The sequence below is a fragment of the Ictidomys tridecemlineatus genome, chromosome 7 (assembly GCF_052094955.1).
Source record: "Ictidomys tridecemlineatus isolate mIctTri1 chromosome 7, mIctTri1.hap1, whole genome shotgun sequence".
Classification (NCBI taxonomy): Eukaryota; Metazoa; Chordata; class Mammalia; order Rodentia; family Sciuridae; genus Ictidomys; species Ictidomys tridecemlineatus.
The window spans coordinates 75,794,197-75,809,059 of NC_135483.1; the positions used below are offsets into that span (position 1 = coordinate 75,794,197).

The following is a 14,863-nucleotide window of genomic DNA, read 5'->3' on the forward strand; positions in this document are numbered from 1 at the left end:
GTCTGTTCCCACTCTCCACTGTAACTATGTGGTGGAGACTCCCATATTTTCCTTCACAGGTCAGCAGACTCAGACATGCCCACCTCTATTCTCTGCCAAGTAGTCTTACATAGTATTTTTGGCTCTCATAGTTATCTGGTTATATCCTCTTTTGCTCCATCTTCAAGAGCACTTAAATTCTAGTCACTTTAAATTTGGGTTTGAGATATTTTGTGAAAGCACATTAGTTTATTTAGGGAACTCACTCATTTCTTCCTATCAGAATAATTTTTAATTTTCCAATTTTTCATCTTTTTTTGAAAGATTTCTGACTCTTGAATTATCTCTGCTTCCAGCATAATTTTCTTTTTTTTCTGAGAAACAATGACATTTTTCCTTCCCTTAGATGTTTTTGCATCTGTTCTTCTATATTCAAGAATTCATATGCAACCATAACCAAATTGTTTTCATGAACAAACCATCATTTTCCACTGACATTTATGCAAGATCAGTTTAAGGTCTTTGACTGGTTAGTAATATTGCTGAGCATTCAATCATCTTTTAGAGATGGAGTTAGTAATATTACCCTGAGTCCAAGATTCTTTCCTCTGGATCTTTTCATCTAAAGCTTCTGCATTTTTCTTTGGAAAGCATTTAATAAATATCTCTCATAGACTTACTGTTGGCTAAACTCTCTAGTCTTCAAGGATCTTGCCAAGAAAATGTTTGTCTTAACTTCATACGTAGAGTGGTCTGCATTTCTTAGCTATATGTAGGAAATCTGTGTTGAAAGGGCCACCCCCTCAGGAGCATTTCCAAATAAAACCATGTGAGAACAGAAATAAGGATAAACTGTTGTCCATTTTTGTGAAATCCTATCTTATTTCTCTTCTTTTTATTTGTTTGTTCTGTGTGCCAAATGGATGAGAATCAAAAGGCAGAATGTTATGTAGCATCTTTTCACTTTGTGTGTGTGTATGGGGGTTGGGGGGGAAAGACTGGGAATGGATTGATTGATTGATTAAATGTTCATAGCTTGTCCCCTCGTTCAATGGCCCCTTCATTCAAGTCCTTGTCCAAGACCTGTGGCATCTCCAGTCCAGGCCACAACTGTGGAAGAGATAAGCAGTTTCAGTGGCAAATAACTATTTGAAAAACCTTGTGATTTATCCATACTGGATGCATATTTTGTATCTGGTAGTATATTTTTCACATTAGCTGTTTCTTAGGATTAGCAAACCAGTGCAAATCTTGTTTCATCCCTCTCTGGGTATTTAGTGTCGCGCCAAGCAAAGCACAGATTAACATATGCTTACTTAGGATTAAGGATGATTTTTTTAAAAAAAATATCTTCTGATAGACAGTAAAATAGAATACACACAGTTCAAGGGATTCCACGGATGGGCTGTTTATGCAGTGCCAATAGCTAACCCTAAACCTCCAGTCCCAACTTTCCAAAGGCTTTGGGTAAAGCCAGATTCCAAATACCAGCAAATGCTCTTTTACCATGTTCTTAATTTGCCCCACTCACTACAGTGTTGCGTATGATTGCTCCATGGCGAAGAAGAGAAGGGCTGAAGAGCAGGCTTTGGGTGTCCCAGTCAACAAAAGGAAATCCCTGCTAATGAAGCCCCGACACTACAGCCCAAACATGGACTGCAAAGGGGACCGAGACGACAGGACCGAGGATGATGGCCTCTCTGAAACAAACAACCGAGCTGCTGCAGGTAGCGAGGGACAGTGGCCCTGATTTTATCTACTCCTTGGTGTCAAAGATTCAGTCTTAATTTATGTAGAAATTATGGTTGGTATGGTGTAAAAGTATACTTGGCATTTGGAAGAAAAACCAAACATTGATTTCATTCACTACTCACCTCTTGAGGATCCATTTTTTAATTAGTATCTATAGGGAGGGTTTGTAGATGAACAGCATAGTCCTTGCCCTGAGTTCCTTCAAAAGCACTGGACTGGGCTGTGATACTTTTTGAGGAAAATAAAAGCCTTAAAGGTGAAGAGTATTTTATGTATGTAATATTGTAAGTATCTAATTGCTGAAAGACTCCTTCAAATTACAGGGCTTATTTAAGCCTTAAAATACCTTTCAATGCTCAAATTCTCTATAATGTTCATTGTTGATTATCATTAATGATTATTGTGTGTGTATGTATATACACACACATATATATATAGTTGAACATTTATTTTTACTTATTTATCAACATATATAGTCACATATAGTATTATTTAGAGCCCAAAATATAATTGGTTGTTGGCAACAACAACATAGACCAAGGCAGGTGGTTTGTGACCTTAATATTTTTCATATTTTTGAATAAATATTTATAGCAATAGACTGTAGAAATAACCTGAAGTTATCTCCTAGAAGCTCCTTCAGTAGGAAAATTATATAGAAAATGTATCACCGAGCCCATTATTTCCAAAATAAATCATTTAAATTTACCTTTAGGTACACATCATAATTCATGAATTTGATTCTTAACTCTCCTTAAACACCCTTTGCATGCTAAGTGAAATGTGATTATTTTGACGCTTTAGAATTTCTTTCTCCCCAATTCATAGCTATTCTCACTGGTCTCGTGAGCTCACATGCCTGTAGGAGTTGGAAAATCACGGATGGCTTTGTGCATGAGACTGAAACTGAGGACATGCAGAAGTCTCAAAAAATTATGAAAAAGCAAATTCAGAGCTAAGGCTTAACTTAGTAAGAGATGAAATGAGGTATATGCATGTTCTAATAATTCTGAACATGACTTTTATGGAATCAAAATATACTAAATAATTCTTTATTTGAAAAGAAATTATTATACAAACAAAAGGGCTTAATTTCTTAGATCATAATTATTTATTATAAATAGAGTTATAGGTATTAATTTAAAAGATATAAAAGTATATTGACTGAACACAAATCTCAGGTCAGATTTATCCTATCTTGACTATCTTAGCTTAGAAGCAATTGAAGATGCTGTGTTTAAAACAAAGTTGATTCTGGTGCAGTAAATCGTCTAGCTTTTCTGTATTTGGTAGATGGTATATATGTATGTATGTATATATGTATTTACTGGATACTGAGGACTGAACACAGGATCACTGTAACACTGAGCTACATCCCCAGCCCTTTTTACATTTTAAGACAGGACTTCACTAAATTTCTGAGGTTGGCCTAAAAAAGGTTGATCCTCCTGCCTCAACCTTCCAAGTTTCTGGGATTGCAAATGTCCAATATAGTTTAAAGACTCAGGGCTCATCTATAAATTATAATCATTCTCCACATGTTTAAAATTTCCTTGAGATGGTCAGTTTTACTTGTTGATTCATGAAAATTACAGGTTGGGTCTAGTTTTAGGGAAAGTCATTGAATCACTGCAAATAGAGTTGAGGTTCAACTCACCTAGCTGGCCAAATATTAGTCAAATATTAGCCAAATATTTAGGAAAATGAGTCTGATTTTGCATCAAATACCCTGAATAAGTCAATGAGGCCAAAGACTGTGTCTAGCTTGCTGTCTTCTCACCTTCTACTATAGCTATTGATCATCATAGATGCTTAACATTAGCCAAGTGAATATATTGCTCAAATGTATTTAGTTAAGCATTCAGTTATATGCACTGCAGAATGTCTATCTGCAGGTTTACAAATGCTAAGCATTTTGATTTTTAGTATTAAAACTACTTCTGATGATAATGAATATACTGAAATTGCAGCATTAGTGACCATTATTTTTTAGTTTTTCATATATTCCAGGCATAAAATTATATCACTTAATCCATACTACAGTGCCACAAAGATATATAATTATGGTCACAGTTTTACAGACGAGATCATTGGGAATCAAAGAGATTCAATGCTGAAGGTAACACAGCTTATATATAATAGAAATAAAATAATTAGGAAACCATTGGAAGGACAAGCAAAATAATTATTTTCCAGTTAACCATGCTCTGTAATCCAATGCTCCCTTTCCTCTGATACCTTCAGAATGCTGACAGGCAAAGTTTGACAATGTCAAATCATTAAGTCTCAATTTCTAGAAATGGCAGGTCATAGTTGTTCCTATCCCTGGTAAACAGAGCAAAGATTGTAAGTTGCTTCAACCCTCTTCAACCCTCTGCACAAGTTACCCCTACCCGCCAAAAGGAACCAGAGCTAAGCTAGTGCCCAACCTAGCAGAAGTGCTTTCCATTTAGCTTCTCATTTACTCTGGGTACTCCAGTATCTTTACCTGGCTAGATGTGTGCCAAATTTTATCCTCAGCTGGGACATTCATAATGAGGGTATACAGTGCTCATGAAGGCTAAGGTCATTTATAAACATCTTCTTCCAACTTATGACACAAACTACATTCCATATTCTCAACTAGCTGTCTCAAAGAAATGCAGGTGGGCATTTAAAGGGACAGAAAAGAGTGTGGACAAAACCATACAAATATCCCTTCTTCACTGGGAATTTGAGCTTGCAAGCGCTATCCAGAAGCAGGACAAGAACACTTTCCCAATGCAGACAGGGAGAATGAGAATCAGCTCAAAGTGGAATTAACCAAGAAAGTGCATAGAGTTCCCAGCAACATGACCGAATGCTCAATGATTCGAGGAAATCTAGCCTACTCATAGAATTTTTAGGGGTTGGAAAGATACTTTTAACAGATCACCTCTCAATGAATAGCAAATAAGGAATAAATCACTGCAGTTTCAGAATTTTGAATGATGAATTAATTTTTCTGGAGCTTTTTATTCCTGGTAAAATTTGGAACTTCAAAAGGCCTTGAAAACTTAAGTTGCCTATAAAAGTAAACTTGATAGTTAAAGAAACAGAACTGAAATACAGTGATAATAATATCCCATTATACAGAAGAAGTCTATTCAAAACATATTGTGATTTTCAGAGGATTTTTTAAGTTGTTTTCAAAACAGAATAGCCAATGTGTATGTAAGAATTCATCAGTGTATTGCTATAGGATTACCAAAGTATAGACCTTGGTTTAATGTAAACAAACAGGTGTGAACTTCTATATATGAGGAAAAAGCATTTTTAAAAATCTGTATACAAGGAAAGCCTCCCAGTCCCACTTCCTTCCTCCCCCATACTTTGAGATGCACACAGAACAGAGAAAGGCCTGCACTGTTCACAGTGACCCAACTACTTGGCTGTGTCCCCAAGGACACAGGAATTTTCCCACCTATCATGTTTATAGTACTAGCAAAGTCAAGGTTGGTTTGCTTGTTAGTTTTAGTGTTGTTGTGTTATTTGTTTTGTGTGTTTTTTATCTGTAGGATACAGATTATCTTTTTCCATATTGCATATTAACAATGGTATTTCTAGTTCCTTTGTGTAAATTCACTCTTTTTAAAAATCTTTTTCCACATTTTTATTGGTACATTATAGTTGTATATAATGATGGGATGTTGCTACATATTTATACATGCACACAATATAATAATATAATTTGGCTAAATTCACTCTTGAAAATATTCAAACTTAGGAAAAGAATTGGCTGTGAGTAATGTTAGCAGTTTTTCCTGGGAGTGGCTGTGTTTGGTAAACGTCAGTCATGGCACTGGTATTCTTAGGCTTTAGGTTGTAGAGTAGCATGTCATAGAGGTGAGGACATAGAGTTGAAGCCAGGTGGCCATAAGTCTAAGGCCCAACCCTCCGCTGAGTAGCTATGTGGTTTTGAGCAAGCCCTTAGCTCCCTAGAACTGTGGCTTCCCATCTATAAAATGGTCTAGAAAGGACCTTTCTCATAGTTATTGTGAAGATTAATTGAAATAACAAATGGAATACCTTGCCAGGGACATATCAATTTATTGTCCTAAAAAGGGTCGTTGAGTCATCCAGTTATTGGGTCATTGAACCATCCTTAGTTTGAAGATGAGGAGCCTGTACTCGGGAGACCAAGGACCTGATCAGCGTCATACAAGCAAGCAGCACTGGGCTAGCAACTTGAACCCAGGCTCTGGACTTCACACTCCATGGATTTGTGCATGATGCATTGGCTGCCAGTTTTCAAAGGCAACTGCTGAACCATTCCAGAGTCTGTATGGGTGGTGAATCCACTAAACCTTCTCATCCTGTGGACCTTGACTTCCTTAGGCATTAGTTTTCCTGGTCATTCTAAAAGAAGAACAGTCCCACCCTTCCACATGCCCTCTGCCGTTACTACTGTTTTTAAAAATAATATCCAGGAAGGGGAAGAAGAGCCATCATTTACAGAATGCCTGTTAGCTGTTCCCATGTAACTTCACAGAGTGCACACAGGGTGACACTGCTGTCCTCCGGGTTTGAATAGAGACACCAGGCTTAGATGAGCTGAGCTACTTGTCCAATGGTCACAGAGAGGAACACCAGCATTAGAACTTGACCTTTGCTCTGTAGCCTCTATAGACAAGGCTACTTTAGTTATTTCAGTGGCAAAATACATCACGGTCCCACCCAGGAAAATAAAAAATAGCCTTTAAAAAGAAAAGGCAAGTGGCCCATCACAAAATGAGAGAAACCCACATGTGCTCACTGATGTGTCAAATTCAAAAGCAAACTCAGATTTTTCCTTATGACCATAGTGAAAGCCAGATAGGTGTTTGGGAACGTGGAAAGTTGGTTTGCAGCTTGAAGAGCATCCCCAGAAACCAGCGCATGAAATGCACGTAGGCACCTCTGTCGGCGGGCTCCTCTTTTTCTGAAGAATAATTAATAAATATTTTCTTTTAGCATATAACAAACAGTTGAACCAAACAATTATGTAAACTGGAAATGACCCAAAATGCTAGCAGTTGGCAGCCGCACAGTGAAGTGCATTGTCGTGCACATGTGCATGTTTGTCACACCCGCCTCTCTGGTGATCTGCACTTAATAGGAATATTTTAAACTATGTAGCTAAGCAACAGAGGTAATTGTTGCTTTCTAGAGCTTTTGTTAGCACTCTAACACAGCCCAAATATGCATAATTAGGTATAATGTCTATAAATCATTATTGTACACATGTGGGTAGTTAAGTGGAGTGAGAGAATAGTTCAATGAATTGAGCATATTCACTGAAAATGCTTTTTATTTGTTTTCTGTAGTTCATAATACTTTAAAATTATCATAACCCTTTACACTTTCTCTTAATAGCCAACCGTGATATTGAGAAAAACTTCATTTGCATTTTAGACTATGTTTAATATATTATTTAAACCTGGAGTTCCTCTGATATGAATTCAGGAGAGGATAGGCCCATCCTATCAAATATTGTGTGCCTGTTTATCCAGCCTCTTTTCTAGGAACTAAAATGTTAAATTTTTCAGTTTACGTTGAATAGATCCCAACAAAAGACTGCACCCTATAATCAGCATTATTTACAGGGGCCAGTGTTGTGACTGAATTCTTCCCTTCATCCAAAAATGCTTTTAGTTACTATGGCAATATTTACTTGATCCTGGCAGTCCAGTGTTGATTTAGGAAGATAATTACCAGAAAGGAAGATGATGGAGATGTATTTTTGAGTGTCCTTGTCAGAGACAATGTTTATAAAAAATTAACTGAGACAAAAAAGGCACATTGTCTTCCACACAGACACCCTCTTCCACAGCCCTCGCACCAATAGCTGTTCTTTTCTTCCTCCAAAGATGTTTATTAATACAGAATACACTTCACTTGGTGTCTTTAACAGTCTTAAAAGGGGATTATTATTTTGTATTTCCCATCCCCCCATCCTGCCTTTCAGATACAGAAACAGTTCATCTTTTTCCTCTTTGTGTGTGTGTGTGTGTGTGTGTGTGTGTTATTTTATTTGTCCTAGTGGGTGTCAGAGAACCATTCTTGAGGTATTTGGTGCATTTCATAACCTGTTGTTTGCTGGGCACCCCTCCACATGCTTTGGGTTGGGATTGGTGTCCCTAGCTAGTCCAGACCCTCAGTTGGTGCATATGCACTGGGGTAGGATTGAGTAAGCTCACCACTCTATATCTAAACTGTCACCCTCAATCAGTGAAGGGAGGACTCTGACAGCTTATCTTAGGATGGCAGCCATTTCTCTGTGTTGGGCAGACTGGCTTTTGGGGCCTGCTCCAGGTCACAGGGTACCTTGACTTTCAGAACCCAAGATGGGGGGGGTTCTGTACAGAGGACAACTAGCTTGTCTCCAGCCTCTCCAATCAACCCCTCCCCTCATCTCATTTTCTTTCTACACACATGCACGCAAGTATCAAACCAGGAAATGTGTTACTATTTAAGCTACTATCTGATAATCCTTATTATTCCTGTTTATGTTTTCCTCAATATGGAACTTTAGTGTGACAGTTGCAGAGTAAACAAGAAACCTGAAAGCTTCAGAGTTCCTTCAATTATCATCTCTATGTAGATGTATTTTGTACCTTAATTAATATTCCATAAAATCTGAGAGTACATCTGAGAAAAATGGAGAACATCAACCAAATAAGCTTTGAAAATATAATTCCATGCTAACACAGTGATCTGATGAATATTTTATTTACAATATATAGTAGTATGTATATTCAATTCTTCTCATTGGCTAAGATGTGGGAATTCATATAATAGGTACAATGGCAATCATTTTACATCTACAACTCTACTGTTGTTAAATATCATCTTTTTGTCTTGGTCAGTACCCCAGAAGCACTTAGCTCTTAATGTATGAAAATTATAATAGTTAATTAATTTAAAGACAATTTCAGAATATTAAGCTTTAAGTTTTATTTTAAGAGCATATATATTTTTCTAATGTTTATAAAATTAATAGCGACCACATGTTACACATATTAAGTATGTATTTGTGTGTATATATATGCATGTGTGTGCACATACATATGCATGGGGCTATATATTTGTGTATATGTGTGTGTGTGTGTGTGTGTAATATTTTTCATTCTTGATTTCCAAATATTGATGTTCTTTTTCTATAGAAGAAATCATGATAAAACCTGCGGATGAGAATCTTCATTCAACTGCACAAGAAAACTCCCCTCGGAAAGAAGACCAATATACTTGTTATCAAGAGCTGGTAGTCAAATCTCTAATGCACTTGGGGAAATTTGAAAAAAATATGTCTGTCCAGACTATAAGTGAAAACCTCAATGACAGTGGCATCCAATCTTTAAAAGCAGAGAGTGATGAAACAGATGAATGCTTTATGATTCATTCTGATGATGGAAGAGACAAAGTGGATGATTCCCAACCCCCATTCTGCTCTTCTGATGACAGCGAAAGTAACTCTGAAAGTGCAGAGAATGGGTGGGACAGTGGCTCCAACTTGTCAGAAGACACCAAACCTCAGAGAGGCCCAAAGTACATGTTAGCAGATAAGAAAAAAGATCTACTGGAAATTCCTGAAATAAAAACAGAAGGTGACAAATTTATCCCTTGTGAGAACAGGTGTGATCTTGATGCAGACCGGAGAGAACCGCAGAATGCTCATGTGGAGCCCTTGGATAGCAAAGCCCAATCTGCCTTCCCTGAGACTGAGGAAGAAGACAGGGAGAGCCTGGCCACAATGTCAGAAGAAGCCAGTGATCTGGAGAAAGCCAAGGGGAACCTGAGTTTGCTGGAGCAGGCCATCGCTCTGCAGGCTGAGCGAGGCTGCGTTTTCCACAGTACTTACAAAGAGCTGGACAGATTTCTGCTAGAACACCTGACGGGGGAAAGGCGGCAAACCAAAGTTATTGACATGGGTGGAAGACAAATCTTTAATAACAAACGTAAGAAAACATTTTTTTTTCATTTATTTTAGGATAAAATTACTTTAGGGTTAAGAGATTAAATTTTATTATTTCTTCCAGAAAGCTTTTTGACCGCTGAATGCTCTTTTAAAGTCCCAATTCATAACTGGGAAATAAATAATTTCTTATTTTTACCCCCTACTCTCTAGATTATTATTGAATCAAATTTGATTCGTTTTGCAGGAACTTCACACCAAAAAAATATTCATTGCATGTATTTTTAAAATGTAGTTGCTTTTTTTAAAATTTTATTTTTTCTTCTAGCAACTAGATACAACAGCATTTACCATGTAATTGCTTTTTAAAACAAATCATACCTTTAAAAACTACTTTATTGGATATTGTTAGTAGTAGCACTTGTTGCATTTCAAATCATTTTAATTATCAAATTAATTCCAGAAATTTAATTTTTCTTTCCTACTCTCCTTCAAAATCATCTGGAACCTTTTGAGCTTCAAAATGATATTAAGTTACTTGTAAGCCAGGCAGGGTGCTCTGATCCTTCTTGGGATAAAACTGGGTTTAAAATGTGTTTGTAGTCTTACCAGCTTTCTGATGCAGGGCCACAAATATCTGGGTCAAACTCGAATTGACAGAGTGAACATACTTTGAGGATACTTTAAAATTGCTCCTCAGTCTTTAACAAAATTGTGTCCCCTTTTCCCCATGGAATATTCTGCCCATTTTTCTACCAGGTCTCACACCAGATAGGCCCAGTGGATTCCAACAATTACATGGAATTTCCCAGGAGTCTCGCAGGGCCTAGAAGTCACATTTAAGATGGTTATTTCCAGGAGCCAGATTCAGAGCCCCATGGTTTGCTTTTTTTTTCAATAGTTCTTAGGTGATTCTCAGAATTAGGGGGAGAATATCTTAGAGAAAATCAAGATCATAGATCTAAAGGGCTTATAGGAATGTATGTTGATATGGTTTAGAAGTTCTGATTATCTAGAAATGAATTGTAAATTTTGTCATTTAATTCCATTTGCGTACTCACCTGCAATCTTGACAAATAATGTCTTTCATCTCAGAGCTGAGAAAACAGAAAAGACTAAAATAATGTCATGTAGTAAGGAGCATGATCATAATGTGATGCAAACATCCTACAAGGGTTGGAATAGGGACAGAATACTAATGACTAACGTGTGGTTCAGGACAGGGCATTGTATTTAGCTCTGTGTACTCCCACTAATATACAGTTTTTTTAAAATTTGCCTGTTTTCTTTTAATGAACCAGAAATCTGACAAAAAGATGAAATTTATTTCAAATTTTGCAAATCTGTAACTTCCTCTGTGTGTGTGTGTGTGTGTGTGTGTGTGTGTGTGTGTGTGTGTGTGGTGCTGGGGATTGAACCCAGGACCTTGTAAATGTGAGGCAAGCACACTACCAATTATATCCCCAGTCCAAATCTGTCATTTCTAATATACCATGTTTCATTGATTCTAAGATACATAGTTTCCCCGTTCTAATGACTCTGAAATCAGAAAGGTACACACTAGTTTCTTAACTGCATACAAAGTGATCTTTCGTCTTACGATTGATATCTTACAACCAATGAAATCCAATGTTTGTAGAAACTTTTTGAGCCATAGCTTAAAATACTTGATGATCTTCTGGCTTTTTTTTTAATAAAACTTTTTAAACTTTTTTTGTTTTCGAAAACTAACACAGCAGTAGAATCTGTATTTGTAAATGGTGGGTCACTTGAAGACATGATTCTAGGAGTCAATAAGATGTCCTGTGGCATAGGGTCTGCTCCTGCTTTAGGGTGTGTAAGCCTCTGCACGATCAAGGCCAGGCTCCTATGAAACAGGTTAAAAAAAAAGTGAAACCCATATTGTAGGGGAACTATAGGCTTACATAAGGATGCTTGTGAGTCTAAATCAAGTATTCACATTTCTGTTCCTTATTCCTGGTAGAGAAGCACAAGAGGGATTTTTCTTCTCTAACATGCACTCCATATTAAGTGAGCATCCATCCCGACTGATAGCCATCTTCTTCAAACATGATTCTGACTTTGTGTACACCTTGGACATACAACTCCACTGTTAAGAACATTAGAATTTTAAAATATCATTTTACCCAATCCTTCAGATGAGTTATTGATTCTACAATAAATTTCAGCATACTATGGCTACTAAGCATTTAGAGACCATAGTTCTCAGTGTAAGTAGAGTCATCATGTAATTTATTGCCCAACTGTGACACTTTTTAAGTAAAAGGGGGCAATAGGAATGATTATGCAAGTCTACCAGTTACGAAGACAGTCCCAGGAAAACTAGGATCTAACATCACTAGAGTATAAGGTCACCCTCATTGTGCAACACTGTGCAAAGAAAATAAAAGAAGAACCAGCTGAGAGTTGCCCCGAGCTCATGCTCTGGCTTCTTATCATGCGAACAGGTTCTGCCCTCCAGAGCATTTCAAATCTGCATCTTTGTTTTGCCCAGCCAAGGAGAGACTTGAAGACAAAGGTGCATGGTGGACTGTCAGTGGCCCCACCTGGGCAGGTGCCAGCCTGCGTTATCTCCAACACCCTCTCTGGCTTCATGCAAACAAACAGTGTGGCAAGGAGGGGAAATGCTCAGCGCCAAACCTTTCAATGCGGTTTAGAAATGTGGCCTCGCCTGGAGGAGATCCAAGAGAGGAAGGGCATCAAAATACACATTGTTGCTCTTCTGCGTCCTGTGAGCAGCTCTCTGTTATGGTGTCAGCTCCTCTCGGTTCACTTTAATCAAACTTCAAGGTTTTTGACTAGTGGTCTACAGATTTTACATACCTAAATCAACTTGAAATTTGGCACCAAATTCAGAGTAAATGGAAACAGACATGCACAAAGTCACAGAACATCACAAACTCTTAATATGCTTTTTTTTGTCCTTTATAAAATACAAAGACGGTAGTCTCAACATCAGTCATTGCTTTTGAATCCTATCTGTGGTTAATATAAATACCTGCTACTGAATGCGTCCCTATCTTTGGCTGCTCACTGCTCATTTACAACTCACGCTTTCTGTGTCCTGACCCTTCCTCTATGGGTAGTGCAGGCGGCAACTTGAAGGATCCTTGCTCCTCCCTCTTTCACTGAAACCATGCCCCCATATAATTGCATTACATACAACCTGCTGTGTCCCATCTGCCCAGGACTGTTTGTAATCCAACAACTGGGGTGACATGGTATCACAGAAGCTTGCCTACTTGCCATATACTGCCCCAGAGATGTTGTTCATATCCTGCTATAGTAGCCTGTTCTGGGTGCCCCACTTGGAGCCAGGAGCATGCGAGGGATCCACATCCTTGAGCAGCAGGGCCCTTTCTCATACTCTGTCACCAGCAGCTTCTTGGGCAGAATCATCTGGATTTTTTATTTTTGCTGTCAGCATCAAGCATTATGCCTGTTGCTTGGCTTTCTGAGAATCCTGAAGCCTTCCTGCAGTCCCCTTTTCTCTCTCTCCCAGGGCTCACAGTCTTCTCATCCTTCTTCCAAACACCCTGAATGCTGATGAAGAATAGAATTCTCCATGATTGCTATCATTCCAAGCATGAATTAGGGGCAATTTGGGATATAAGACAGTATTTCTGTTTAAGTTGATCAACCATCTCAATCACAAATATATACATTTGTTAACTAAGACCTCCTCTGCATTAGCTCTGATCTCATCAATATTCCTGTTACATACTCATTTATGTTAAGTATTTATATAACCTTTTATCTAGCCCTCAGCACTGTGATGCCAGAAAAATTATAAAACTCCTGAGCGTGTCTTTGGTCCTATTCTCTCCAGGCTCTTGTCCCATAGCATGCTGACAAAATGTGTTACAAGGTAGCCCTTTCCATGCCTGGCTGCACCTGAGAACCATGCCACACCTGGCTGCACAGTAGCACTCTCCAGACCACCAGGAAGGCAGCCCCTACCCTCTCTGTTTTCTGAAAGTCCCCAGCAAGATCATTGCTTTTCTAAGTCTCAGTTCTCAGTTCCTGCAGTCAGTAAAATCAACAGCTTTTCACCACAGTCACTGTGCATGGAACCGAAGTAACAGCCCGTTGGGGTTTGGGAATCTCAGGACTTTGCAGTACTACTGGTTAGGCAGAACACAAGTCGTATCCAGATTCTCATCAGTTGCTCTGAAGGAAGTTACCTCTGCTTGTTCATGAGCTTCTGGTTGGCCCTCAACCCCAGGGCCACCTGCTGCTAGTGACTCATGGGGACAAAACCAGAGAAGCCTTTCTCAGATATGGTAGTTTGTTTTGTAATTTTGAATCTGACTTTTTCCAGACTCTTTCAATAGGAGATGGTTTGGGATTAAATAAATATTTTTCTTCTTTCTCACTTTTCTTTTTCTTTCTTTCGTTTTCCTTTTCAGGAGCTTGTTCACCCTCTGGCATAGGGGTGATTTTTCATAATGAGGCTTTAACTATAATACGTGACATGACAACTTGAGACCATCTTTGTATTTTAACAGCCCCTTGCCCTGTGTCAGCCTTTGCTTAGGAAACCAAGAAAATTGAAAACATGTTTTATGTTTCCACAGGTCTTAGTTGAGGGTCTTATTCAAGGTAATGTGAGAAGAATGTTTATGATGGTAAAACTGAATGAAGTGAGAATGTCACTCTGCAAGGCCACTATTGAATAGGAAAAGAAAGAAGAAAAGCCAAATGAATTTCTCAATTTAATTTCTCTGTAGATTCACCGAGGCCTGAAAAGAGGGAGACCAAGTGCCCTATCCCTGGGTGTGATGGCACAGGACATGTGACTGGGCTCTATCCCCACCACCGCAGCCTTTCAGGATGCCCCCACAAAGTGCGGGTTCCCCTGGAAAGTGAGTACTGCCTATTCCTAAAGATGTCGGTGCTTTCTTAAAAGTACCAGAACATCACAATATTGGTTGCTTTCTCTTCCAATTTGGAACTCACAATGGAAACAAAGTTTTCTCTGTGACAAGCAGTTCCCATCTAGCTATATGTTTTAAAATGGAGTATATTGGTAGAAAATTTGAGAGACAATAAGTCCAGCAGATAAAGAGAAAATTGCATTGAGAAGATAGCTTGCTACCCATATTTCCTAAGAGAGGGGGTCTCATCATGCCACTGGGGTCATCTGCAGAATCCTCAGGTTGTGTCAAGAGGCAAGGGCAGAAGGAACTTTAGGCCAGA

At 38.3% G+C, this 14,863-nt stretch overlaps 1 protein-coding gene across 7 annotated transcripts in view; it reads left to right on the plus strand.

Annotated features, from left to right (window-relative positions):
* Nucleotides 1-14,863, plus strand: part of LOC101965562 (ST18 C2H2C-type zinc finger transcription factor) — a 107,449-nt gene that overhangs the window by 42,768 nt on the left and 49,818 nt on the right. For all 7 annotated transcript variants that reach the window (XM_078017177.1, XM_078017176.1, XM_078017180.1 and 4 more), the window contains 3 exons: nt 1,516-1,706; nt 8,895-9,686; nt 14,395-14,529. In XM_078017177.1, the coding sequence (XP_077873303.1) occupies nt 1,516-1,706; nt 8,895-9,686; nt 14,395-14,529 (1,118 nt within the window). The remainder of the gene's footprint in view (nt 1-1,515; nt 1,707-8,894; nt 9,687-14,394; nt 14,530-14,863) is intronic.